Below are 24,530 nucleotides of genomic sequence, written 5' to 3' on the forward strand. Positions count from 1 at the left end.
ATGTAAAATCACCACTGATAGCATTTCTGAGTGACACAGAGATTGTCTAAGATGAAAATTACTGTGAGTATAAAGCAGCTAGACAGAGTGAACAGTGGCTTAGGAAGGTTGATATATGCACATGGAAGTTTTGTAATACAACCAAGTTCAAAGCAATAAGCCTGAGAGATAAGATCACAGCTCACACCTCTGGGACCAGGGAGCTGTATAGTGGAAAAGAGTAATGCCAAGAAAAAACAAGGAATTGTAACACGTGGACACTGGAGGTATGAAAATAATCAGAATGATGCTCTAGTAGACACGGGAGTGCAATTAGGGAGAAGTGTGTAGAGAGGCAGGGACATGGTGCTCTCTCTGTAGGTCACCCTTAACACTGCCATGGAGTACAGCTTTAATTTGTACCATTTGGGGAGGATATTCATGACTGGAGAAGGTGCATGGAAGAACCGTAAGTATGATTTAAGGAGAGAGGGAATGTTTTATAATGACATATGTAAACTAAATAGACCTAAGATGGAGCTAATTGCCGAGAAGCAGTTTGATCCAGGGTATATGCTGCTAAGCGGAAAAGCAATGATGAATCCTGAAGAACTCTTTAATACAACAGGCAACAGGCTTTAGCAAAAATGAGTGGCTGAAAGCTGAAACAACAAATGTTAAATCTGGGATAATCTTTACCACTGAAGAAACAAATTATCAGGTGCATTGGAGAATTCTGCATTATTTGGAGTTTTAAATCAAGACTGAAAGTCCTTCTGGATGATAATTTGTATTTGAATAAAACATATCTGGATCAATGAAAGAATGACCAAGAGGTATGGGACAATTTCTATGCTAGGGACAACTGAGTAGTTCTTGACTTTTTGGCTTAGAAAAGAGATGACCTAGAGGAAATATGGTAGCTCTGAAAAATTATTGGGGTCACAAAAGAGTTAAATGGTTTGCTTAAATGGTACATCATGAGTCAGTGGGAAAGTTATGAATAGGAGCTAAATGGTCTTGGTCCCTTAGCTGCTGTAGGATCCAGTGCTGTTCAAGAGCATGCAACAACCAGTGTCATGGGTCATCCTGAAACTAAGCATGGAAGAATTGTTTGTTGAGTGTGGTTTCAAGAGTAATGTAGCCAGAGCAAAGAGAATAAAGTGGAATGGGAAGAAAAAGAGCAGAGACACAGGCAGAAACAATTGTGCTATATTTAACAAAGAACATGAAGGAAATCTTTGGCCATGGTGATACAGAAAAAGTTGGTGTTATGGCAGTGAGAGGGGATAATTCATTCTTGAATTCTGACCACAGCAAAATAAAAAGCAGGAAAATTTCCACTGTGATTCAGGTGCAATAAAGGACAGGACAGAACAGAGTTAGTGAAATAGAGGAAAAAAGACTGTCAGAACTTTACAGAAGACCAAATTCTTCCAAATTCTTTCTTTTTAAACACTACAACAGACAAATTGAGTTAGCATAAAATACAGATGTAGAAAAATATCATTCTAAAAACTATTTCAGTGCTGGTAGGAATTAGCCCATTGTTAAATATACTGAGAATCTTGTTGGAAGCAGAGCATGACCTAATGGGTCTAGCAATTCTATTGCAGCTGTGTGAAACCATTCAATAAATAAACAGCCCAGTGAAGAAAGTGTGCTGAATTCTTAAGATTCTGCTAGTTTACCAGGATGCGCCAAGTCAGTTTTAACTGTGGGCCAGATCCTTAAGTGATGTAAGGTGGCTAGCTCCACAGCAAACACTGAGAATTTTCACAATTTGGTAATCTGACCCCCCCAAATTAAATCCTTCTTATGTTTTCCCTGGTGATACCACTATGAAAGGCTGTACAGAATGGCACAGACCTGTCTGCTCTACTGTGGTATCAGAGGGAGTATGGATGCCTAAGTGAAAGCAGGCTTTCATTCATTCTTACCTGACATGTCCCTCTGGGACTGGTGCAGATTTTGGTTTTACTTTGACCGTAACAGTGATGCTGGGAAACAGAATTACTGATGGGAGAAATGTAATTAGGGTCTTCCCTGACACTTCCATTTGTCAGAGATCATTCTGTTTGGAATCATTCGGTGGGATTAATTGGACTCAAAATTATGCTTCAAATTCATACTGTAGGAGACTGGTACTGCTGTTGTATAAGGTAAAAGCCCAGTGCAACAGACCGTGCATACTGTATACTGCCAATATATGGATCCAGGGATTTATCTAGTACACCACAATCCCCTGTTTTGCAAAAATGTTTTTGAGATACAACATAAACAAATTTTCAGTGGTCAGTAGCCAGGCTCACTGACCTATTTCTGCCTGGACCATTTTTCTTTATCTGAGCAGAGCCTGGCACACAGGAACTCGTGACAGGATGCTGTGTGCCTATGCTAATGAAGGGTTTGGGTTGAAGATTTGGTGTGTTACTGGTGTGGCCTTCCAGAGGTCTCTAGTTCTCAGTGTTCCACCTTAAGTCAGCAGGAGCTGCCTGTGCCTCTCCTCTTTGAAAGTCAACCCCTAGATGTTACCTTCAGGCTTCTAGCTGTTCAGTTCAAGTCACAAGATTACACCTGTGCTAACCTGTCTGGGAGCTTTGTGATGCAGATGCAAAAACATCAGAGAAAGATTAATATAACCAGCCATTGATTTATTGTGTTCTAGGAAGTAAGGGATAAAGCAGGCTGGCATGATGCCCCGAGTCCAGCCTCCACAACAATTTCTCTTGTCCTGACATACATCCACCAGCATTTATCTTGTCTGTTCCCCTTCCTCTCCTTTTAGTTTCTCAAACTTCAGGAGTTTCTTTTGGCAGGCATGCTCCTCACTGCTGCTGATGCTGGAACTTTCCTCTGAGCTTTCGGAGAGGAGATACTTCATTGCCATCATGTCCTTCTCATTCATTTGCAAGCAGAGGCAGGAGGATTCGCTCACCTTAAATGACTCCCCCCACATATTCTGGCACATGTCAGTCCCGTTTGCATACATCTGTGTGTCAAATAAGAAATGCATCAATTACATTTAAAAATGAGTTAAAATTGATTTGTATCAAATCTATAAACATTTATCACTTTTAAAAAATTGATACTAGATTATAAAAAACCAGTCTGCAGTCATCCACTGTGTTGCTGCGTGCCATGCTTCACCACTTCTGAGACATCGTAAAATGTTAGCCGGTCCCACCACTGGCAAAAGATATTTGTGTGTTGTGAGAGCAAGTAATTACACAACATGCAAAGTGATCAACAGCCAGCCCTTTGTTTCCACCCTGTGCCCGGCAGCCCAGCTAGCTTTCTGTGTCTGACAGACCAAAGCTGTGTGTGAGAGCTAGTACAACTTGTAGCATGTCGGGGCACTCTGACATGTCTCAGGATCTGAGTAGTGCTGAAAGCACCAGACTGAGTGTTTTGAATACAGGAATCTTTATATCTACAGGCTGGAGACAGACCAGTGGAGTCACAGCTCTGTGGGATCTCACTGTGCCTGCTGCAGTGTTATGTCGTGACCGGGCGGGACCTCACAGACAAAGATAAGGGACATAACTTAGAAACTGCTTGAAGAAAAGTTTTCTTCAGTCTTCCGAAGTGCTGTGTCCAGTGGTGCAATGGCTTTTCTGGCTCAAGACATTGTAAACTGCATCTTCTTGCACTCTCTGCGAGGGAATCTGTCCGATTCTTGATACTACGTCATTTTGTAAGGCCTCTCTGTCATAGGACCTGTGCAATCACACAACAAAGATATTTTTTGCTTGCCAAGCTCACATTGTGACAACCTCCTGTCTGCCCAGCTTGAGTTTGCTTAAAGAGTATTAGCTCAGGAGTTATCAGGTCCAGCTACTGAGTGGGCAGGATATACACTTTATCTTGCCTGCATTTCTCCCATGTGTTTGTGGTTGAAGTTCAATCTTTTCTGTTTCTGTAAAGGAAGCTTTAGGTACTCTCAGAAGCAAAGCTAAGAATGAAGTTGGGGCTTGGAGTGGTGTCAGGAGTAGAAGCCTTGGGAATTAAGGAGTGGGAGAGTTAATGACTGAAACAGCGGATCAGGCAGCAGGGCTGCTGGGTTCCATTACTGACTGATTCATCCTGACCATGTCACCAGCATCTCTCTGAAGAAAGGTGTGTTTCAACTGTAGTAGTACAAGTAGTCCTTGCATATGATGCTGATTCCTTAATCCTACAGTGTTTCTCTTAGTGCTGTAATTTCTGGGTGGTGTGCTGGTTTACTGTCATCACCAGCTCATATAAAGATCTGACACTGTGAATGTCAGAGAAGGTGCCCTGGCTTTGTGGTTGGGAGATTTCTGCACGGAAGCTTCTCTGTGTGGAAAAAGTTAAATGATTACAGATTTAAGTCTATTATGTGGAAGTGGGACTTGGCATCTGTAGTCCTGCAGCTGCTTCTACTCCGCTTATTTTCCACAAGTTCTTCTTATGAGATGTCTCTCTGTCTCCCCACATGCAAAACTGTGTTGACCTATACTGTGCAGGAAGGCAGATGAGAAGAAATCATAATCATTGCTTTTGCCTTAGAAATCTATCCTTTGTGAATAATAAAGACTCCATTCCAAATAGCCCCAAAGCCTCTGTAAAATAGCTTTTCAGTTCACACCATCTCTATGCAGGGTTCACTCCATGGATGCTGCAGTTGCTGGAGAAGTGTGGAGGTTGGCTAGTGCACTGAGAGCAATGCAAGGTCAGAAATTGAAAGGTTGCAGTATCTGGTTCTCTCCTTGTGTTCTCAGGGCAGGCAGATCTTAGCTGTTTCTTTCCCACTATTCCCATGCTTTTAAGCAGCATTAGGCATTTTCTTCCAGCTCCTGTACAGTTCCTGGATTTCTACCTGCTTCTACCTAATCATTCCAAAAAGTATTAAAAGCTGTCATGTGGGTTTTCTTAGCTCTGTACGTAAGAGACATGGCTACATCCCATTGTTCTTTCCCACAGGTTCTGTAACGTATTCATGCTCTTCTACTTATTCTTCTACTAAATTGGTAATTTTATTTTGACTTTCCTTCTAACTCTGCTTAAAGATCAGAGCACAGACAGAATGGTGCAGCAAACAAACAGTGCACACAGCTCATTTGCCAAACATGTCCCCTAAATTATTGCAAAGGATTCTGATTCTTCAGCTTCTTGGAAAATGTTCCAGTCTGTGCATTAACATTGCTTGGGGAGCACTCAGCTGGGAGAACAATGACAAAACATGCCTCATTTTAGCCAGGCTAAAACTGGCTACGATCCATTGTGCATTCTTAATATTCAGCATTTGTTCCAAATAGTCCTTAAAACTTCTTGCATATGTCAACTGTAGGGCTGCTGATTGCTCCTCCGTATGAGCTGAGGGCATCAAAAGAAAGTAGGCATCTGTCCACAGTGCTCTGACATTGGAAAACCCTTTGTGCTTCTGGGTAACAGTAACTTGCTTTCCCATAAGTTGAATCCAAACCAAGCAAGTCTAGTGTATATCATGTAGTTTTCACATGGGAAATGTGTTTTTTTAATTTCTCTGAAGAAACTTCATCTTTATTCTTACTTACCATGCAAGCCTATTTTTGGTGAAAAACATGGGCAGTTTAGGGTGTGGTTCCATTTAGTTTAGGAATAGCTGCGCCTGGCTTCAAGTGATAAGACCTCTGGATTTGCTGCATGTTTTTCCCTGCAGATGGTATATTTTCTTTAAGAAATAAGTATAAGGGAATTCAAGGTTAAAACCTCCTATCTCTGGACCAGGGACAGTTTGAACAGGGACTGGAGATTATTTATGGAGATTTTTCACTTCATCTGGAACTACTGATGATTTAGCACATCTGGGAAACTAAGCTGTAAGTTTCCGCAGCCCATTTGTTTTTTGGCCACCTTCCTGAGCCTGCTGATTAGTGTCACTTTTGCAAGGCAGACAGCAATCCTGCACTAACTGGACTGTGACTTCCACTTATATCAGTTGCTGAACTGACCTCTGGAAGTACATGCATGTGAATTGAATTCAAAACAATGAATCTGGGATCTCTGCAAGCCCTACTACGAGTCCCTAAGCATTACACTTAAATTTTGTTTACTTCTGCAATTTGGGCAGTTTTCATGGACTCAGTGAAGTTCAGCTGTTAAAAATATTCAAGTAAGTGTATCAGTTTTGAGCTGTATTATATTGCCCTGATGCTAAACTTACTTAAGTCACTAAAGAAAATCCTACCTGACTCTTGAAAGCTCTGTAGATCAGGTTCCAGCCAACCTTGCTCTTCTAAGTCTTATCAGTTCTCATTTTATACACTTTTGCTCATAAAATTAGTTACCCGAACCATTAAACCTTCTCAGAAAGATGGGATGAGCTCCCAGAAAGCTTGTCAGTGCCGCTCTTTAACCATCAGAGTGATACAGAACAAAGTTAACACTGCCTAGTCATTGCCAGACACAATGGAGAACACACATCAGAGATACAATAGATCTATGGAGAAGAAAAGGGAGGCAATTAGAAGAATGTCAGTACTTAGGGGTTTGGAGGATGGAGGACTTGAGCATAAGAGAAAAGGGCAGAGATGCCTAATAGGCAAGAAAACCGTAAAAATTCCTTAATGATCTGGGAACTTAGGTCCCAATTTGAAAAGACAGAGGTGTGTAAAACCCCAGATTATGTAAGGAACCTTATAAAATGCATCTCAGTGTCTTTGTTGTATGAACAAAGTTCATTTAGCGTTTACTTTCTAAGCCCCACTGTGGTTGTAATATCAGTGCTGCTTGAACTTTTACTTTTGTTTCACAAGTGGTAGGAATAGTGATTAAATGTATATATACTTAGAATAAACAATCTACATAAATATAAATGTTTTAAAATGTATATTCTGCTCCAGTTGATCAGGTTCTCTTACCTCACTGTATGGAATACATTTATTCTTACAGTGGTTTTCTCCACTTTCATCCCATTCCCAGTCTGTCAGCCAGTTATGAATGCATATGGAATCATCTTTGCAGGCTTCATACCTTCATGGAAAATAGTGTGGAAGATACAGTTATTTCTCTCACTTTTTTTCAGTGGACTCAGATTCAACTCAACTCATGGGCTATGCTAGTAATGTTGTATAGTTGCACAGCTTAGCAACAGATCTTCAAGAAATGTGCACATTATCTTAGCTTGACATGTACATAAACTTTGAGCTGGCCAGGAAGACCTAAATCCCCATGAAAATCAAACAGTTCACCCTCTACATTTTATACTCACAGACTTAAGTAAAGGGCTCATGTTCTGAGGAGAAACATTCATGGAGTGTTTTCTGCTGGGTTGTGTTTGCTGATGTTAGTGAGTGGAGGAAATACTGTGTGGGAGGGAGTTTCATGAATGCTGATGTTCAATATTGTGACAGCACAGGTACACTAAAAGTGAACTGTCACTTGAGGGAGCTGTGGGGAAAGTTTGTATTTATGAATTAATATGGGAAAGGAAGAATGATAATTCCTGGGCAGGGAATTGCTATGGGGAATGTTTGCTAAAATAAGGAAAATCCACAAAGAACAAAATCATAAAAAGTAATAGGCTGTCAGCCTCAGATCCATGTTTTCAGAGAATTAAACTTGAAATGAAGGAGGAAAGATAACAGTCTTGTAGAGTATAGGGTCCAAAATTTTAAATTTTAAGTTATTTTTAACTTGCAAATGGTAATGTAGAAGAAAAAAAAAAAGCCTATAAATGGCGTGGAATGAGTATGGTACGCAACTGGCTGGTCTATGTGATGAGAAATCTCATGACTTATCGTTATCCTACATAATTTCCTTCCTTCTACTTCTTTTTATGTTCTACTTTTTGGCTCTTACCGTTCTTACGGATCACTTTCTGCAAATCAGTTAACATCTACTTAAATTTAGTCTCAATGGCTTCAGGCGGACTATTCACACCAGTAACAGAGTGCCAAAACCATGAGGCACAGCTTTCAAAAAGCATAGTTCAGCATGGTATTTATAATTAATGCCTTTGGAAATATTTTCTGTTTGTCATTTTTAATCTTCAGGGTCATGTTTCCAAAACTACTTTGATATCCTGAGGGCTGCAGACTTACATTTTTATGTGAAATATGAGGTTGTCATGTGGTCACAGAACTACAGGAACTAGACATTGCAATACATTTGCACATGCAGAAAGGTAAGAACATGCATATCTGTAGAACCTTCATGTAGGTTTTCTGGGCTTTTTGTGCTACAGGCAATCTTTACTGCACAGTGCCTGGAAAATTAGGCCACAGCCAGCATCAGGAGTTCTAGGTGTTGCATATTACAAGCACAAGTACTAATTACAAGTGCTCAGACCAGTATAGATCCTATAGGACCTTACCTGTAGTAGTTTTTATTGCAGTGGTGGCTGACGTGATTTTAAACATATTTGCAGTGCACAGAGAAACCATACAGTAAGTTTAAAATATTCCTGCCTCTTGTTTTCACATTGAAGTCAGTCTTCAAAAGTCAAGATCTTTGCTGAAGGACTGACTAGATGAGAAGCTCTTCCTGTGATTCGGTGACTTGTTGATCTCTGACACGTTCAGTTACTCAAGACTACTCTGACACAGTGATCTGAACACTAGGGAAAAAAATCCTGCATATTGTAGTGATCACAAACCATTTCTACCTTCCCAAAACACTAGTTTTTTTCTGTGTCTTCTCCTTGGTAGTGGGAGAAGGACAGAGCGAGTGGAGGGAGAAAGAGCAGTAACGGAGGGTAACCAGAGCCTGGACTAAACAGGTCTGGGGCAGGAGACATGCATTCTTAAATGTGTTCATCTATGAATCTGCTGTCAGAGGTAAGGGCTCTGCTGGAAACAGGCTGCAATTTGATAAATTAATATAATGTGACACTAATAGGCAGATCCTACCAGTTTGTACCATGACTGGATTTGGGACTAGGGACTCTAAAAATTATGAGTTTGTTTTTTGTTAGCTGCTGTATGTACCCTGACTGAGAAACACACACAGAGGTAACTCCTCAGTGACAGCTGCTTCTCTAATACTAGTGACTTTGCCTGCTAGAAGGCACACCAGTTAGAAGCATCAATGCAAACTTTCTGTTAATCACTATCTATAAACTCTCTACGTACCAGCATCAGATTCAACAATTAGCCCTTGATTTTTCAAGCCATGTAGGCATGTTCTTTATGCATGCATTTGAATTCATTGCTTTCCAGCAAAGTCGATCAATATCTACTGTGAGCTGCCTAATACTAGCACTTTCACTTAAAGCAGTTGTGCCCTTCCCACAGTCTTCTTTTTTGGTTTCCTTTTTTATTTGGCTAAATATTTTTCAGCCAGATGGGTTCCCAGACCAGGATTGCTTCACAGCCTCTCGGACAGTGCTGCTGGCACAGGGGTGGGGACAGAGCAGGGGAAAGAATGAGCAGCCCTTGGGGCTTAGGAGAGGGCAGAACTGCTGCTTTTGAAATTAGTGTCACCTTCAGTTATACTTTTCAAATTATGAATATGTATTTCAGAGTTTTACTGAACTGGGGCATTCATACTATGCATCTAGGTTCCTCAGGAATTTGAATTAAATACGTTTATTAGAGTATTTATATTTTTATTCACTATTATCTATTGAATTGTCAGGTTAAATGTTTCCTAAGTGTGATTATTGTCTGACTCTGTGGCTTGTTATATAAGCAGGTAGCAAGACATAACTCTATTATTACGAGGTTTTCTTTATCCCAATGGAAGTAATTATGAAGCTAAGTTTATGAAAAATCATGCCTTATGAAAAGTCTGATTTCTGCTGTCCAGAAACCCGTAAGCGATTTCTTCAAACGTTAATTAAAACTTGTGAGAAACATAAACATAAATACTTAAAATATCACTCCTGAACATACTAGTTCCCTACATACAACAGGCAGGATATTTTGGGTATTTTTATTTTACAGCTTCCCCCCCCCCTCCATTTTTTATAATTAGCTGTTTGTCTTTTAAAGGGCACAAAGCCCTTTCACAGGTGGATCAGAAAATGGCTTGTACATCAGGCTCTTTCAAAAGCAATAGTTTTAGGACTAGTGGGAGCAAGGAATCCTAAGACAATAGGAAGAAAAGGAAGGCTCCAAGCTAGTCAGATGAATTTCTTTTAAATGAAGTCATTGCTCATTCAGAATCCTCTGCACATTTCTGGCCACAAAGACATACAGTATGCAGCAGGCACACTCATGGCATGTAGAGAAAGTAGGTCACATCACTAGCAATGCTACGGCACGCTAAAGTGGGACTCCAGTGAATAGAACATGAAAAAATGTTACTTTAAATCACCAGAAAGAGTGGGAATTCTGTCCAAGCTCTTTTCTAGCTTCAGGCCTTAAGCAGGGTGAGGGAATGGGTTTGACATTGGCATTAGGCAGGCCCACAGACTAGTGTGCCCGGTAATGGGTCATCATTACATTTTTGATGCAGGCCAGGCATCTATGACGCCAACAGGGGCAATAGATCATTGTTCAGTATTTGTTTAGAGTAGCGCCTGCTCTCTGCCAGGAGACTCTCTACTGGAAAAGGATCAGTTTTTCCTGTGCAGCAGCTCTCAATCACACACACACACATACTTTCCAACAACAAAAGCTAAATATGCTATTTAAAAGTTAAATATGCTGTTTAACTGGAGGTTCTGGCAATACGCAGGGGACACTGATGCTTTTGCTATGTAATATTGACCCACCATATACACTTTGGTATAACTCTCATATATACTAAGACTGGCTTAAACCAATTCATACATGCAAACTAAACTTATAGGGTTTATTTTCTTTCATCTTTACACTTTTCACTGGATATAGCAGTTTGGTGATGACTTTGTAGGCTAGTTATTTTGGGATACATTTGTTTTAGATATTGGTATTATGTCACTTTGGCTGTTAGATTTATTCTAAAGCTCACTGGCAACTCCAATGCTTTAATATCCAAATGCTTTCAAATTTTGTTAATATTTGGTTCTGAGCTTTGAGATTCTGAGCACTGAGGCAAATTCAAGGTCTCGGTCTTTATCTTCAAGGAGGTCAATAATCTGGATTCAGTTTAGAAGATTACCAAAAATTTAGGAAGGAAGATTGCACATGACAAATCTGTTCCTGAGGCACATGGAGTTTCCTAACACAGAAATAAAATTCATCACTAGAGGAAATTCTAGGGAAGCTAAGAAATACGCCAGCCCTTCTCACTATCTTCCATTACAAATCCACACTATGCTTGTTTCCATCTCTGGCACAAAGCAATGGAGACATAATTAAAGATGCGTCCTACCAAAATACTGCACTGCGTACATGACTTTGCCCTTGGAGGGAAGATGAGAGTGAAAATGGATCCATGTGTCAATAATATTCAAGTTGCATAATCACTAGGGACAGCACTGTACAGAGTAGTGCAAGAGAACCTGACCATGCGCTACTGTGTGTTCTGTATTTTCTGTGCTTCCAAAAAAAGGTCTTTTATAACATTTTTGGAAGAATCATATCAGTTTTCCATGATTTTCAGAGCAGTCTAAGGGGTTCAGACATTCACGGTTCATTACTTTCAAGGGATGCTAGCAGTTATAATCCTATAGTGTGAACACAGCCTGTGCTGTTTGTACTATGCTTCACACCAATTTAACCATACAGACTATTTACTGTAGTTACATACATTAATATGGTATTGACTGAGATTTATATGACATTATTTAAGATCCAACATCTCATAACAGGGAGGGAGGAAGGGAGGAATAAAGGGAGGGAGGGAGAGATAAATGCTGGATATGGACCACTGAAAAAATCTCAGTACCCCACCCGGATATAATGCTCGTACCCCAAGACTATGGACAGACAGGTGCTGGGTTGTCCCACTACATGTCTTGCACTCAAAAAAAAATGTGATTCCCTGATTCTGTATTTTGGGAAACAAAATTAAATGCTGTTATGCTTGCTCATTGCTATTAATGTTTTTAGCATTACTTGACTGCAAGTTTCTCAGAGATTCAGGCTTTTGGAAGTGGTTTTAGAGAGAGGGATGATGGAAAGGAAGAGCAAAGGCCAAGCGTGAAAAATTAAGGAATTAAGCTAATTTGTTATATGAATTAATTGAAAACATACAGGAAGTGTCTGCTTTCATGATTTCGTAGTGCATTTTATACTTATAAAAGAAATGTATCATATCATGATGAAGTATTTAGATTTAAAATGCTAACTGCATAAATACTAACTCACAGGCATGGGCTTTTCAAAGGGCGGGCAGGCCCTCACCGCTGTTAGTGCCCATCAACGTGGTGAGAGCTCCTCTGTCACATCAGGCAGTTCTGGTGCCCCTGCACTGCTTCCTTGGGGAGAGCAGAGCCATGCTGTCCGTGAGTCACTAAACTCTGACCGACCATCCTGCATTCAGCCTGTGTCTATTATTTTGGGAGTAGTAGCTTAGGAAAGGAAAAAGTAGAGATGGCAAACAAGAAATGAAGAGGAAAAACAAGGGAAAAGACATAAAGGTGGTACCCCACCATTGAATCTTCCTGCCATGTGATTGGGAGATCTGTGCTTCATCCACCCATGCTTCTCGACACCTGAGTAACACAGGCATATTAAAGCTAAATAAAAATCCTTTGATAAAAAGCTGAACCTACCAGTCATCACAAAAGCTTTGACACAATGGAACAGACTGAATAGCAGCAGGGTAGTGGGGATGGATCCAGCGAGCAGCATGTGGAGAACACCGGTAAAAGCACTCAATTTTCTTTGTGAAATCTTCGCAGCTGTGGTGGGTGAGAAAAGCCACAAATAAGCCTGTTTCTTAGCATCAAGGCTATAGCTTCAGTTTTCTAGGCCTGCTTTGATGTGGATGCAATACTACAGATTAGGAGAAAAACATAGAAAAGCATCTTTTCACCCTGTTAACGTCTAGGTTCCAAACTCATTCCTTTGGCATTGTGTACAGACTCTGACTGTGCAATTACCATAGCCAGCTGAAGAGTGCACAAATGTTTCCATGCATATTTCAGCCCCATTTGTGTAAGCTTTCTGTAAACTTTGAGGCCTTGAGTTTTCCTGGCAAGCACGACTCCAGGCAATAATAAAATGTAGTTTAAACCTATAGTACAAACTTCTTCTATGCTGTAGCCTCATGGTTTCACTAATCTTTAGATTTTCCCACAGCCCAGCTGAAGTTACTTAAAAACGCATACTGTTGCTGCTCTTCTGGGGGTGGCAAGCAATAGCTGTTATTTTGCACATCTGTTTTTGCTTAATTGTTTTGTACTTTCATTCTTTTATTTCTATAACTTGCCATGTTTCACAGCTCTAACATCTAAAGGGGTACTAAAAATCTTAATTATGAAGACATTCTTCATGGTTACAAAACCCACAGGACTACAGGAATTTTGATTCTAAATATTCAGAAGTTTCATTTCTGGACTTTTGCATGTTTTGTTTGTGAGATTTAATAATCTAGTTGATATGCTTTCTAAACAAAGGAAGAAGCCTGGTCTGTATTGACTAAGGGTCACACTCAATGGTATGTGATGGTTGCTGTGGAGAGCTACAGAGGTGCAGTGTGGTTGTTACCTACAGTGGGTTTATGACTGCTTTGCATTGCTAGACCTGATTCTTCTGAAAGCAAACTTGAAAGAACATAACCCTTTCTTGATAAAATGGCATAAATCCTTCTGCACAAATAGTATATACTTAGGGATCCATGGGCTTTTGTGAAAGGAGAAGAAGAGCCAGACTTTGGTCAGGTATAGAGAAAAGATGACGGGAACTAGGCTGGGTGGCATCATCTCTAGGGCAACTTAGGGATTGTCCATCAGCAACTGCAGGGGGAGTTACCATTAGCTGTGTGGCTGCTATAACATAGATCTATTGAACCAGGACACAGACAACATCAAAGCTGACTTACGATTTACTGAGCTGCCCACATCTGTTCCAGTAGCTGTTGTTTACTTTAATTACTGGGGAATGAGCCAATTGCTCTGTGAAGTTTGCATAGCAACAGGAAGCTGTTAGGAACGAAACAGAGATCTTGCAATAAGGATTTTCTTTAATACTGTACTTGGAAGACTCAAAATGTAAGATGAATCTGTTTTGGTCCATAACATGATAAAGTTTCTTAGCATGAACTAGAAGATGTACTCAAGCTCTAATGTTTTTGATTTTGGAAGTAACAGTGTAAATGCTAAGTGAGGTGGACTGGCATCAACACTGCTTTCTCAAGTTGTGCCCAGAGATCCCCAAGAATTTTACTAGTGTTTTGCCAGGTGTTATATCCTGAGGGATACTAACTTTGAAAGCTACCAAACATAAAAAGAGAGTTGAAGAAATGTAATAAATACTGTACTTTGCCCACTATAGAATTTTGATTTCAACCTTTTCCATTTGGTGTCTGCTACAAATAATTAATTTTTATACTTAATCACAATAAACCAAATTAATCTTTGCTGTACACTTTTTTAAGCGGATAGAGCTAGAAGAAAAGGAAACTGCATCATAATTTTTTGAAGATAATAAATGAAGTCAATGAGAGTTTTGCAGTTGACTTTGTTAAGAGCCAGAATCTTACTCTTGAGTTGCATGCAGTAAAATGCCAACGAAGGAAGCTTTTCAAATGCAACATATACTGCAACTTATATATTTCTGAGAAATTAAGGGAACTGCCAAAACAATTAGTGTGTACAAAGCTGAACTTCTAGACTGTATTTGGCAAAAATTAAACCACTCTTACATTTAGAGTACAGAGTGCATTCATGCATATTTGGTTCAGGACTTGGCTTCAGTTTGTGGGTGTCCCCTTCCAGACATCCGTATTTTTGGCAGGTAGATGACGTTATGACAGCAAAGAGGGTGACAGCAAACCTCAGCATTATTGTTTGGTTCTTCTTCCTGTGTGGAGAGAAGTCTTTATTTATATCCTTTATTTCTAGGAGAAGCCATAGCATTAAAAGGAAGGACTACTTTAAAAAAGCTACATATATAACCAAATAAAATATGCTCAGCAAAGATGCACACCTAAATATTAAGACACACATTCTTCCTTTCTCTTTGCTTATATCTAAACACTTATACTTCTACATATTTTTGAGGTTCAGTGGCAAGTGCTAAAAGCCACCAATAGTTCAGGCTATTTATGAAAACATGTTATAATTTTCAGTATTTAAGAAAATTATTTTAAAATTCTTACACCAACCTGAATTTATCTTTGAGCCCTTCCAAGAGACATTCCTCTGCTTCACTGAAAAGATTGCTTAGTTCTAAAACTTGCAGAGTTGGTTTGCACATTTGGAAATTACACATTTAATACAGCTGCAAGTGAGCTAGTAGTGGTCAGCACCTGAGCTGGATAAATTACATTGATAACTTGTTTTGTGGAGGCTATGCTAATTTATACTTAAGAATCTGATCCATTATTTTCTGCCTGTTTTGCAGATTTTGGTCAAAAAAGCAAGATAAAAACGTTTTGTCTGTGAGACTAAAATTTCTCTAAACACAGACTATATATTAGTGAGCTATATAGATAAATCTAGAAGCTGTTACATAAATCACTGCATAATTCTTTATACATGTTATTAATTTAACCCTTCATTCTTTAGTTAAATATTTGTTATCTTTTTTGAATAATTTTGCCTGAATAACAACTGCAGCTCCTCTATGTACCTAGACTTTTTAGATATAAAGAAAACAACATGTTACAGAGAAAGAAAACTGTCTCTCCAATTTCTCAGTAGTTTCTCACCTCTTTTGCTGTCCTTTTGGGTGATGCTTCTCCCTGGAACAGGAATACAGTGAATTGCTTTTCTTATTTTCCACTTTATATACACACCATCTGGCATCAGTGCTGCAGAATTTGTTTGCCCTGGAAGAATTCCTTGACCTTTTGGAATGCTAACATAGATTTATCTCAAAAGCAGATGCAATGACCAGCACATAATGCCCTTTTATTGCTTGCAAATGTCGAGATGATAAAGTGGAAAGTACAAACACAGGCAGGAATTAGAAAAACAACAGCTCTCCTATATACCAAATACAACTACCCCCCCACCTGATTGTTCAATGGTTCCTTTTATTGTTAATGACTCAATTGATTTCTACATCAATTTCATGGGGCTCTTATCACAGATTAGGACTTCACTGAATTAGAGACATTAAAAACAATGCTATATATTATAGCCTGACTGGCTTAATTTTGACTATAGATATGATGGCTTGCCTTGGCTTACACAGTGATTTTACTGCAGCCTCTGGAAGAGAATCCGTATCTCCCAATTCCCAGGTCTCTGCTCTTTGTTCACAAGATCCCTTTAAAACCTGCTGCTGTTCGCTCTACCTACCTCACATGTACTCTCCAACCAGTGTCACAAGCACTACAAGAAACTGTTGCTTGTACCATTGACAGTGATTCCTGATTGGATTTCACTGTGGGATCTGCTTTCTGCAAAGAGGATTGTGCATCTGAACATAAACCATTGCATAAGGTCAACATGGTGATTACAAATAGTTGCACTTACTTTCATAGATCAAATCTCAGTGAATAATGTAAAGAGCAGCACAACTCACTACCTTGCAATTATTGAGATGCATAAGGAAGGTAGCATCTGTTGGTTTTGTGTTTAAAACAGAACACTGGTTTGTCAGATAATACTCTGGGGCCATTATTTACAAACCTTTTTTGCTTGAAAAAACAAACATTGGCACAGTGGAAGTGTAGTATGAATCTCATTGAGCAAACTCACTGAGCATGATAATAAAACAATCTCTATAAGCTATAAGCACTGATTCCTATCCTAGCTCCAGTAAATGCCTCAAGGCAAAAGTCTTGCTGGCCTAAAAAGAGCCATTTCCACATCAGTGGAAACTGAGTGATTTTTATGTTCCAGAAGGAATTTAATTAAGACAAGTTTAAAGAATGAATTTAATTAAGGCAAGTTTAAAAAGGCATAAAGTAACTATAGGAGAAACTGAAGTAAATCTAATGGCTTATTACCCACGCCTTCACCTCATGTGGCTTCATCTAGTGTTGGCTGAAATTAATGGAGCTCCTCGCTGATTTGTAATGTAAAAGATTCGTGCATACCGCTTGGCACTTGGAGCTGTGTATTCACAAAACAAAGACCGCTGTATAATATGAACACTCATTTCCAACACTGTGATGAGTGGATGGGCTAGCCAGCCTGGTAAAAAGCACAGAAATAGTACCTGCTCTGTGCCTTACTGCTCAGTTTGCATAAAATACATGCACGCTGGTAAAGGTGTAAGCATGCCAGGAGGTTTCTTGTAATGCCTCTGTTCACTGAGTTGACATACAAATTATATTAAGCTATAGGAAACTGGGATCTCTTTCAGGCTTTGAGTATGAGCCAAATGGGACCACTTGCTGGGAGATTAGGCAGAGTTTCTAGCAGCAGGAAGGGAAATTGTCATATGTTTGTGATTTCTCAGACTTGGCTTTGGTTAGTAACACATGTAAGCAGGCTCAGGCTAAGGAGCTTTTAGGGATCTCAGCTATACATCACCTGAGAAGTGAATCTTGATTCCTTTTTCTTGAAGTACTCTCTGACTAGTTATTTTGTGTGATGTCTTATACTGAGGAATTCTTTAAAGGAAGTTTCTTATCCCTTCCCATACTTGAATGGGTAATTTCTCTTTATTTGTTAAAATTGAACTTATTTTCAAGTACTCAGTGGTGGTGGTGTACTTTTAAGGTTCCCACTGCCATTAAATTTTAACTTTAATATCAGTGCCCTGTAACTTCTATTCATCTTTTCAAGAGTTAAAGCATACATGATGTTAAGATATCGCCACAGACAGTAATTCAGGCACCACAACATTAAATTATTATCATCATGTGATGATCTAATTGATAGTGGCCTATGATGCTAGTAAAAGTATGTATCTATTCCAAAACCGCAAACATTGCTATAGTAGGTCTCAAAAGCCATCTACATGAGCAACTTCCTTCTGGCAACAGTCATTAGCAGAAAATTAGGGGGAAAAAAGTTTAAAAAATAAAGCTAGTTGCTAACTTCCCACTTCTGGCAATTAGTTTAGTAACTATGTCAACTGACAACTCCGAACTCAACATAGCGATTCCTTTTTTGTGAGTCAGATCTCTTTAATGACTGAAGTAAGCTTTTATGGTTTTATATTCTTGTTAAATCTGCAAAGCCAATGTGGTTAAGGGAAAAATTGTTTGCACTTCCAACCAGTGACAATTGCCAGATCCATTTCCCTTCTTGGCATCCTGAAAGTGTAACAGTGTGACCGGAGGGAGACAGGGTTTCAGGAGCGTAAATGAGAGCATTTGGCCTGTTAGAGCTTTATTATAGATGGCAATGCCTGCTAATGAAATTAATCTGTTTGTTCCTCATATCTCAGTGTAAGCCTGCATGCTCACAAGTTGGAAGTGTTTTTCTCATTAACAAGAAATGTAATGAGGAGCACAGGTTGTTTTCTAATTTAGTGTCATTCCTGAAGCTCCTTTGCAGAACTGCATTTAAATTTGCAACAAGGGCACATTATTTGTTGATCAGTTAAGTATATATTCTTGACTTTCATTACATTAGACTTCACAACGAAGAGTTTGTATTCACAAGTCTCTCTGCTGAACGTATCATGTCACAAGTCAAGCTGAATGCCAAAGGAGACACTCCAGATGGACTCAGTCTGGCACTCCTGACTCTGAAAAAAAAGCTGAGGTCAAATCTTAATGCTACTGAATTTAAGGTGTAATTTGTTTCTGTTCACTTTGGTGGAGCTGGGATTTCTCCTTTTATTTTGTCTGTGTAAGGAATACATCATGGCATGAAGTAAGGCTTACTTGCTTTATTTGAGTACGTAAATGTTGCTGAGCTAGTTCTCCAACAGGGCACGGGAATGACAAAAGCACCAGTAATTTTATATAACCAAGAGAGTGAGTCAGTGGGGAAAAAAAGCAGATATTTTAATGAATAGTAGGTTTAAAAAGCAATCACAGCCCAAACAACAAAATTATCATTGTAAAAATGTTATTTTAAGCCCCATGTTAGGCTTTTCAAAATTAAAGGGGACAAAAACCTACTTATTTTAGCTTATTACTAAGTTGAAAGCAGCTCTTGAAAGCATAACTGAATGCTCTTCCTTTGCCCTAGTCTTTCATTTGCCTTTCACATTCTGCTAGTCTGTTACTGTGAGGTTCCTTGAACCACTAACAATTATTGTTATTTTTTCTACAAAGAATGGGCTCTGGTTTGGATAGCTATTGACTATGTGGTGTGATGTGGGCTCTCACTAGTGACAAAGAAAATCTGTGTCCAGTTTGATCTATACTCCAGAATTAATCAACTGCAATCTTGTTTCTAGTTTAGACTATTAATATTTGATCGAATTTTCTACAATCAGTTATGACTGATGAGTTTCTTCTTAGGGGAGTAAGAAGAGGAGAGCCGCGAGGAGGGCCTCCTTCCAGAGGAGGGCCACGAAGCTGATCAGAGGGCTGGAGCACCTCTCCTATGAGGACAGGCTGAGAGAGTTGGGATTGTTCAGCCTGGAGAAGAGAAGGCTCCGGGGAGATCTAATTGCGGCTTACCAGTACCTGAAGGGGCCTACAGGAAAGATGGTGAGGGACTGTTTATCAGGGAGTGTAATGACAGGACAAGGGGTAATGGGTTTAAGCTAAAAGAGGGTGGATTTAGATTAGATGTTAGAAAGAAATTCTTTACTGTGAGGGTGGTGAGACACTGGCACAGGTTGCCCAGAGCAGCTGTGGATGCCCCCTCCCTGCAAGTGTTCAAGGCCAGGTTGGATGGGGCTTTGGGCAACTTGGTCTAGTGGAGGGTGTCCCCGCCCATGGCAGGGGGGTTGGAACTAGATTATCTTGGAAGTCCCTTCCAACCCAAACCATTCTATGATTCTGTTATTCTATGAATACTGGGGTTTTTTTTATTTATACTTTTATTATGGGTATTTATTATTTGTATAGAGGTAATGCCTAGATGTTGCTGTGTCAAGTTGTGATGTGGTGTTTTAAAGTATTTGGTGCCTATAGTGGATTAGGGATGGCCATGTCCCCCAGCCCCGTTTTCTGCCCTGATTCTATACTGCCCCTTTCCCTCCACTGTGCTGGCACAGCCCAGATGGGGTTGTGCACTCAACCAGATGGGGGAACTGATCCAGCAAAAAGAAATCCAGCACTTCCCCCTGCCTCCAGTGTTTCTAGCCACATCAATTTTCCTGTTCAGTTTATAGCACAGCTGTAGAAGAGTTGTGTTGCTGTGAGGAAAAGGGTGGTATATCACAATAAGAGAGACAAATAGGGGAGGGTAGAACTGGCAGTACTTTAAGTCAGAACTGCCAACATCTAAGCCCCATTGTGTTAGCATTCTGGTTGGTTTTTTATTATTTTTGTTATGTTTAACACCTTGTAATAAAAATTAAGATCTGACAGGTCTATAAAGAAAACAAATAATGCAAGCACAAGGTAACCGTGACATAATACTGGTCAAGATATTGAAAGGCAGTGATTGGAAACCACCAGATTAATCATTGCTGAGCTTTTCCTGTTAGTATCACAGCAGGGATGCATTTTAAGGAGGACACAGTTGAGGTCCATGTAGTGTCTCTGCAGACATCTCATGTATGACTCCCATACCTGTCATATTAGTTCTAGATAGCTTGACTCATTGCACTGTGATGAATCTATGGTTAGAAAATTGACCACAACACTCATGGAAAAGGTATTTTTTTCCCCAACACCTTTCTTCATATTGTCATCTCTCTCTCTGCATCCTTCAAATGGCTCCCCTCTCTGTTGTATCAATCAAAACCTGCTTTCACTTCCAACTCCCATCTCAGTTTATCTATGACCTTTCTGTCTGTTCTCTTTCAATACAGACATGTTAATTCTCTTGAAGTGTCCCGATGCTAGCCTCCACTGCACACCCGTTAGATTTCCATGGCTTACTTTCTTGTATTTTGTGATTTCATATTTGGAAGGTGTTTCCATAAGTAACAGTAGAACTATGTGCAATCCTCCCCCTGGCCCTTCTTAAAACTCATCTTTCTTTGGGTGCCCAAAGAGAGGGTGACAACAGTTAGGATCTGATGCTGCTCTTGCTGGCCAGCATCTCTCCATTCCCCATGTGCTTCTCTTCCTGAACCTTTCAGAAATACACACAAATACAGATTTATATGCATATGTAATTTGTACTCTGTTAATGCCTACGGGTAACAGCTCAACTGTGGCAACTGCTGTACAATCAAGTCCAAACTGACAGTGAAAGCAGCATATTCACTGGTCTCTCTCTGTCTCTTTAAAGCTATAATGTGATGAAATTTTGTTGCTAAGAAGTGCTGTTAACTTAGCTATTGCACTAAGCTCTCCCTAAACCTCACAGCCATGCTTTTAACTCCTGTTATATATTTGCATATTTATGTCTTCCACTTCCTTATCAGATGTAAATATGGTATCTGGAACAAGGTTACAGCAGTGCAAAGCTGTCACTTTGACATACTGCATCACTGCAAACAAGGGTCTATGTCCTTCATGGTACCTAAAGACGGAAAATAACAATTGGAAAGCAAATCATATCCAGTTAGGACTAGACTTTTGTTATATCTAGATCTAGTAATTGCCATCCTGGACCAGGTTTTCAGTTGGTTTACTTCATTATTCTGTCCCTAAGACTGACTAATAGTAGTAGTTTCCAGTGAAAATGCACTGGAATAATATACTATGTAATATACTTTTATGGACTAACCTGCCTGTAAGAAATTCCTTCCTAATCCTCCTTAATTCAATGATTAGTTTGTGCCTTGAAACAAGAGTGTTTATATCCTTCCTGTAAAAAGTCCTTATGTAACTATAAGCTTTTTTATTAATTGCACAAATGTCTTAATGCAGAACTTCTCAAATAGCAGACCTTGCTAGATTCAGATCATGAGTAAATTTTGCCTAGATTGTGTCAAGGTCCCAGACTTACTAATTCTCCTGCATTCTTTTGGAAAATCCTGTATTTCTTACCATTTTCTTGGAGCTTAGGAGTGGTAGTGGGGAGCTGTTTCTGTGACTGCAGTTCTCAGCTGTGCAGGCAACATATGTTGCTTGGCTAGCCTGGCAGAGCTTTTTGCTGAACAAAATGATGCATCATTCTATAAAGAATAATTGATTAGTCTTAGTCAAGGCTTTTCCTAGCAAATCTCACTCTTCCTGCAGTTCATGGAACTACTTTTTTACCCTTGTTTTTTATTTTCCTCATAACTGGTATTCTTTAGTTGTTTCACACTGGTTTTTTTTAGTGAATCTTGAAAAAGGAACGCTGTCCTGGGGGTGAAGTTAGGGAAATAGCCAGGAGTCATGGCGATGACGTGCAGCCTATATAATTACTTGTCATTACTGACATTCTACACAGGTGTAGTACAACATCCCAAAGTACCGTGCCGTCTTCCGGGCTGACTGCATATTGCCAATTGCTAAACATTAGCATTCCAGCAAAAAGACCAAAACTTCTCTGAATGCCATTAGAACTGGGTCACTAACAGAAGGTGTGTGACAGCTTAACATGCATAACAACTAAAGCCATTTGCTCAGTCTCATACAGAGCAGAAATATTGAGAGTGAAGATTATGTCTATAGCATGAGCAGAATGACAAATAACAAGCCTCAGCGATATACTTTTTTGGTGGCATTAGTGATGCAGTTCTGCCTTGGAAACAGTGAAAACAGGTGATCAGCTGGGTTTTGTGCTGCACTGTTTTTGCTAAAAGTTCAAATTTAATAGGAATTCAAATGATCAAGGTAAGTATTTCATTTTGTAGAGGAAATTCCATTCTTTAGCAGCATCCTAATAACATCTACTATTTAGCATTTTCTATTCTATTTGGAATAAAGAGGTTTTAACCTCACAGCTTCAAGCTGTATATTTCTATTCCAGCTCCAGGAATTATTGCTGTAGCTGTGTGCTCAGTAGTCATACAAATGCTGCAGGTGGACTTACGTCATTTCAGAAAACATTATGGAATAAGCTGGACTAGACGCTGTGTTCTCCCTTATCAAAATCCCTTTAAACCAGCTAAAGAAGAATGGAAGGGAACTCTTCCTGGACAGCATGGTTCCAGCTACATTCTGAATCAGAAGGGCATGCTGAGATGTTCTTTATATGGAGAAAATGGAAGGTGGGAGCCAGGGAGAAGAAGCATCTGGAAATGCAAAGAGAAACAGAATTAACAGAGTATTAGCTGAGTATCACTGAGCTACACAGGTTCTCTGTGCTCCCCTGCTTTTGCTCTGTGTTAGTCAGTCTGGATAACATAAGAATCAGCCCCTTTATAAGCTTTTATTAATTACTCTTCTATCTTTTCTGGATGTGACAGAATATTTCTGGAGACAAACACCACGCTCTGCCTCATTCATCTGTATCCCTTTTCCCTGCCAAGCCTGTCATGATTTGTTCACTTTTATCTAAAGTTGGAAAAAAAAACCAGTTCAGAAAACTAGCTCATACAGAAAAGAAAAATCAGGTCACTCGGATTGGTCTGCAGATTCAGGTCATATTCAGTGACGAGTTTAAACGGAAAAAAATGGAAGAATCAGTAAAATTAGGAGTATTTTTCCTATTCCTTCAACACGAAACCTCACAGTTCTTTTGTTTCAAAAGTGTTGGAAAGACATCTTGAGTGCAAAATACTAAACTGGGATTAAACAGAGAAAGAAATAATCTAGAAGCAAACCGAACACAGTATTTTCACTGGCAAAATATCCTATTAACCCCCAAACAGCTTTTTGATTCAGAGTGATCAAAAAGATTTTTAAATTGTTTTGAGTAAAATACCAAACCAGAAGGCAACTATTTGCAATTCTATCTAGAACTAACAACAGGAGATTTGTTTTTAATATGTTTCAAAGGCAGGTAGTGTAACTCAAATTCTCATTGACTTTTCTTCCCGTATTCAGAAATTCTTTTTTGGCACATGAAGTGAACAGGTGTGAGCCAGTGCAATGTGGCCCACAGGCCATAACCAGCAAATAACTAATTGGCATCTATGTTGCAACAGGGCAAAGATCCAGACAAATTATGACGAGGCACCGTGCCATCCTAATAGACTCACATTATCACGGATGCCAAGGTTCCATAAATTTGCATTATTTACATTTAGTTAGGGCAGGATTCCCAGCTGGGAAATTCCACATGGTTGTCCATCTCTATCATAGACAATTACAATGGAAAAAGATCTCTGTGACTAATCCAGCATCCTGAAACAGTTTTCAGCAAGAATTTAAATATTCTTAATAATGATTTAAAAAAGTTACCACTCATCTACATCAATAAATTGTTTGAAAGTGTTTTTTGTTGTCTTTGTTTGTATAAAATGAATAAAAAATTTATAAAATCAGACTTCTGGTAGAAGATGTATGAGCCTTTTCAGCCTGGTAAAAAGGGAGAAAGAATTGTTTTTTGTGCAGCAGTAGCATGGTTCCTGACTATGTAATCGTGAAAAAAAAAGAGACAACTTTGAAGTTGCTTTTGTGAAAAATGAATGCAGAAACCAGTAACTTTTACCCTTGGGGAATAATTTGCGAAGACAAAAATGCAAGAGGGTTATGAACTATTAAGATGAAACACA

General features: G+C 39.4%; 1 protein-coding gene and 1 long non-coding RNA gene across 2 annotated transcripts; one reads left to right on the plus strand and one right to left on the minus strand.

The window, feature by feature from the left end:
- Nucleotides 1-1,027: 1,027 nt before the first annotated feature.
- On the minus strand, nt 1,028-15,050 carry LOC129209519 (riboflavin-binding protein). Its single transcript, XM_054834070.1, has 5 exons — nt 14,662-15,050; nt 13,840-13,939; nt 12,569-12,697; nt 6,846-6,957; nt 1,028-2,971 (listed from the first exon to the last, which is right to left on the minus strand). The coding sequence occupies exons 1-5, from the start codon at nt 14,873-14,875 to the stop codon at nt 2,735-2,737; spliced, it is 792 nt and encodes a 263-aa protein (XP_054690045.1). The 5' UTR covers nt 14,876-15,050; the 3' UTR covers nt 1,028-2,734.
- LOC129209523 (uncharacterized) lies at nt 4,554-24,241 on the plus strand. The gene is made up of 3 exons (XR_008578099.1): nt 4,554-6,097; nt 19,336-19,527; nt 22,319-24,241. It is a non-coding gene; the product is annotated as an uncharacterized LOC129209523 (long non-coding RNA).
- The last annotated feature ends 289 nt before the right edge of the window (nt 24,242-24,530 follow it).

This window comes from Grus americana, chromosome 8, assembly GCF_028858705.1.
Source record: "Grus americana isolate bGruAme1 chromosome 8, bGruAme1.mat, whole genome shotgun sequence".
In the NCBI taxonomy this organism is placed as follows: Eukaryota; Metazoa; Chordata; class Aves; order Gruiformes; family Gruidae; genus Grus; species Grus americana.

What these genes read in the sequence shown, in the direction of transcription:
- LOC129209519 (XM_054834070.1), bottom strand. Translation starts at nt 14,875, where the DNA reads ATGCTATGGCTTCTCCTAGAAATAAAGGATATAAATAAAGACTTCTCT. An exon ending in CAAAGCTTTTGTGATGACTG is followed by an intron (nt 6,958 to 12,568) that starts GTAGGTTCAGCT and finishes TTTTCCATGAAG; the next exon opens with GTATGAAGCCTGCAAAGATG. An exon ending in AATGTATTCCATACAGTGAG is followed by an intron (nt 2,972 to 6,845) that starts GTAAGAGAACCT and finishes TTTGACACACAG; the next exon opens with ATGTATGCAAACGGGACTGA.